At 46.1% G+C, this 2,343-nt stretch overlaps 1 protein-coding gene across 1 annotated transcript; it reads left to right on the top strand.

Annotated features, from left to right (window-relative positions):
• Positions 1–395: 395 nt before the first annotated feature.
• Positions 396–1,892, top strand: LOC120840446 (beta-galactosidase-like). The gene has a single exon (XM_040210994.1). The coding sequence runs from the start codon at positions 396–398 to the stop codon at positions 1,890–1,892; it is 1,497 nt and encodes a 498-aa protein (XP_040066928.1).
• Positions 1,893–2,343: the final 451 nt, after the last annotated feature.

Genomic DNA, 2,343 nt, shown 5'->3' with positions numbered 1-2,343 from the left:
GCCTCACCTCAATAGCCCTTTAAAAGACCGCAAAACGTAGAACTGCTAAAGCCAAAAGCTCTACAGGTAACACGTCTCTGTCTAAGATTTACAGTTCTGACGTTTTTGATATTTTTAAAAACAAAATAGCAAACGGAACCTAAGTTAGTTCAACTTCTACATTTACATGTATAGTCAACCTTGATTACAGACAGCGGCACCTCGGCATGTTTAATAGGGTTGTCAAACATAGACCCCTCTACAAGGCCCGATTCGGCGTAAAAGAGTCAGCCAGGAACCGAACACCTGTTCCTCTTAGCATAATATTTATACTGCCTTGATCATAAAAATAGAGCGCAAGGGCTTTGAAGCAGGCATATAGTACACAAAATTACCTGAGAAAGAAGTGGTTATGCATGGGGGCCCACTCCTGGACATTGACTCTAGTCCTATTCGTTCAATTTGTTTTTTATTCGAGATGCCAAGAAAGATCGTTTGTGATTGACAAAGAAAACAAATGTTTTCTGAAAGACAACAAGTTTTTCCGTTACATTTCCGGAGAAATCGATTATTTCAGGGTTCCGAGGGCATACTGGAAGGATCGCCTGCACAAGATGCGGATGGCAGGTCTCAATACCATAGCCAGCTACGTCGAGTGGAGTGGACACGAACCTAAGCCTGGGAAGTTAAACTTTGTGGACAACTACGATGTGATCCAGTTCTGCAAAGAAGCCCAGCGAGAGGACCTCCTGGTGATCCTTCGTGTCGGCCCTTACATCTGCGGTGAGAGAGACAACGGTGGATTTCCTTCTTGGCTCTACAATACAACAGCGGCCAATAAGTTCCGAACGACCGACAAGTCTTTTATGGACGCTACGGAGAAGTGGTTGGGAGAACTGTTGCCGAGGATAAAAGAAACGTTCTACAGAAATGGTGGTTCGGTAATAGCCCTTCAAATCGAGAACGAGTACGGGATTCAAATGTGCGACAGCGCTTACATGCCTGGAGTTTACAATATATTCAAGAAACACGTCGAGGGCGATGTCATCTTGTTCACTGCCGATTATTGGAGAGCGAAAGATCATGAGTGTGGAGGAATTCGTGATGTTCCAAAAGCTGCCAACATGTACGCATCGGACTCCGTGGCCGCTGTTCGATATGCCATGAATTCCGTGAATTCGCAAGGTTGTCCGCTTTTCTTTATGGAATTATATGTAGGATGGTATTCTCTGTGGGGTGAAGCGCAAGAGAAAGGTACTCCGCCTAAATTTATGGCCACGTTTAAGGAACTAATACGCACTAATGCTTCCGTCAACATCTACATGTTTCATGGAGGGACAAACTTCGGGTTTAGTGCAGCCTCAGCAGGAGACTCTCCACTGGTCACAAGCTACGACTACAATGCACCGCTCTCCGAAGCGGGAGATCCGAGGGATTTGTACCACAAGTTAAGGGACATCATCAAGGACTTTTCTACATTGCCACCGGGAGACGTACCAGTCGCTTCTCCAAAGCTTAATATCGGAGTTGTAAATTTAACCGAAGGAGTATCGCTCATGGAAGTAATCGACCATTTCAGAGCAAATGGCTGGATCAAAAAGTATGAGCAGTCCGCCCCAATGACGTTCAAAGACATGGGCCAGGACTATGGCTTCGTCATGTATACAGCCAAGGCGGGATCCTTCAAGAATCCTACTCTGGTGGTGTCCGGCATCAAGGACAGGGCCTACGTCGTTAGAAATGGCAGTATAGATGTTCTTGACTCAAAGTTCTACACAAAAAGCATTGATATTAAGGAGGACGAAACTCTCACTATATTTGTGGAAAACCTTGGCAGGGAGTTTTTCAAAATAGGGACGGACCCAAAGGCAAGTAATTTCGCTATAACGTTTCATTTTCTTTTTAGTGTGTGATTTTTTTTACGTAGGATGACGTCCTTCTCCGTGCTTGTAAGCGGATGCAAAGTTGAGCGATCGATGTCACGCAAACATGGCCACTGAAGTAACGTCACTCTGAGAGCACCGGAGCGCCGGCCGATTTGCATAGCTGCGCTCCCTGACGGCGCGCCGTGCCTGCTGCCGAGAACCGCGTGATTAATAATGTGATCTAAATTGGCGCAGTACACCAATTTAGATCACATTATTACACTCCTTCACATTTGTACCCTCCTTGAAGGACTGGACGACCTTGGTGTCATCCCAGAGATCAACCTTGATGTCGTCCTGGGGGTCCTCAACGACGTCGTCTTTGACGTCGTTTCTAAGGACGTCTTCTTTGACGTCGTCCTTTAGGTCGCCCCAGAGGTCGTCCTTGAGGATGTCTTAGACGTCGTCTTTGACGTCATCCTATAGGATATTGTTTTCG

The sequence above is a fragment of the Ixodes scapularis genome, unplaced genomic scaffold (genome assembly GCF_016920785.2).
Source record: "Ixodes scapularis isolate PalLabHiFi unplaced genomic scaffold, ASM1692078v2 PGA_scaffold12__126_contigs__length_90152505, whole genome shotgun sequence".
NCBI lineage: Eukaryota > Metazoa > Arthropoda > Arachnida > Ixodida > Ixodidae > Ixodes > Ixodes scapularis.
The sequence above is the reverse complement of the archived record's forward strand: the minus strand, read 5'-3'. Positions and strand labels throughout refer to the sequence as shown.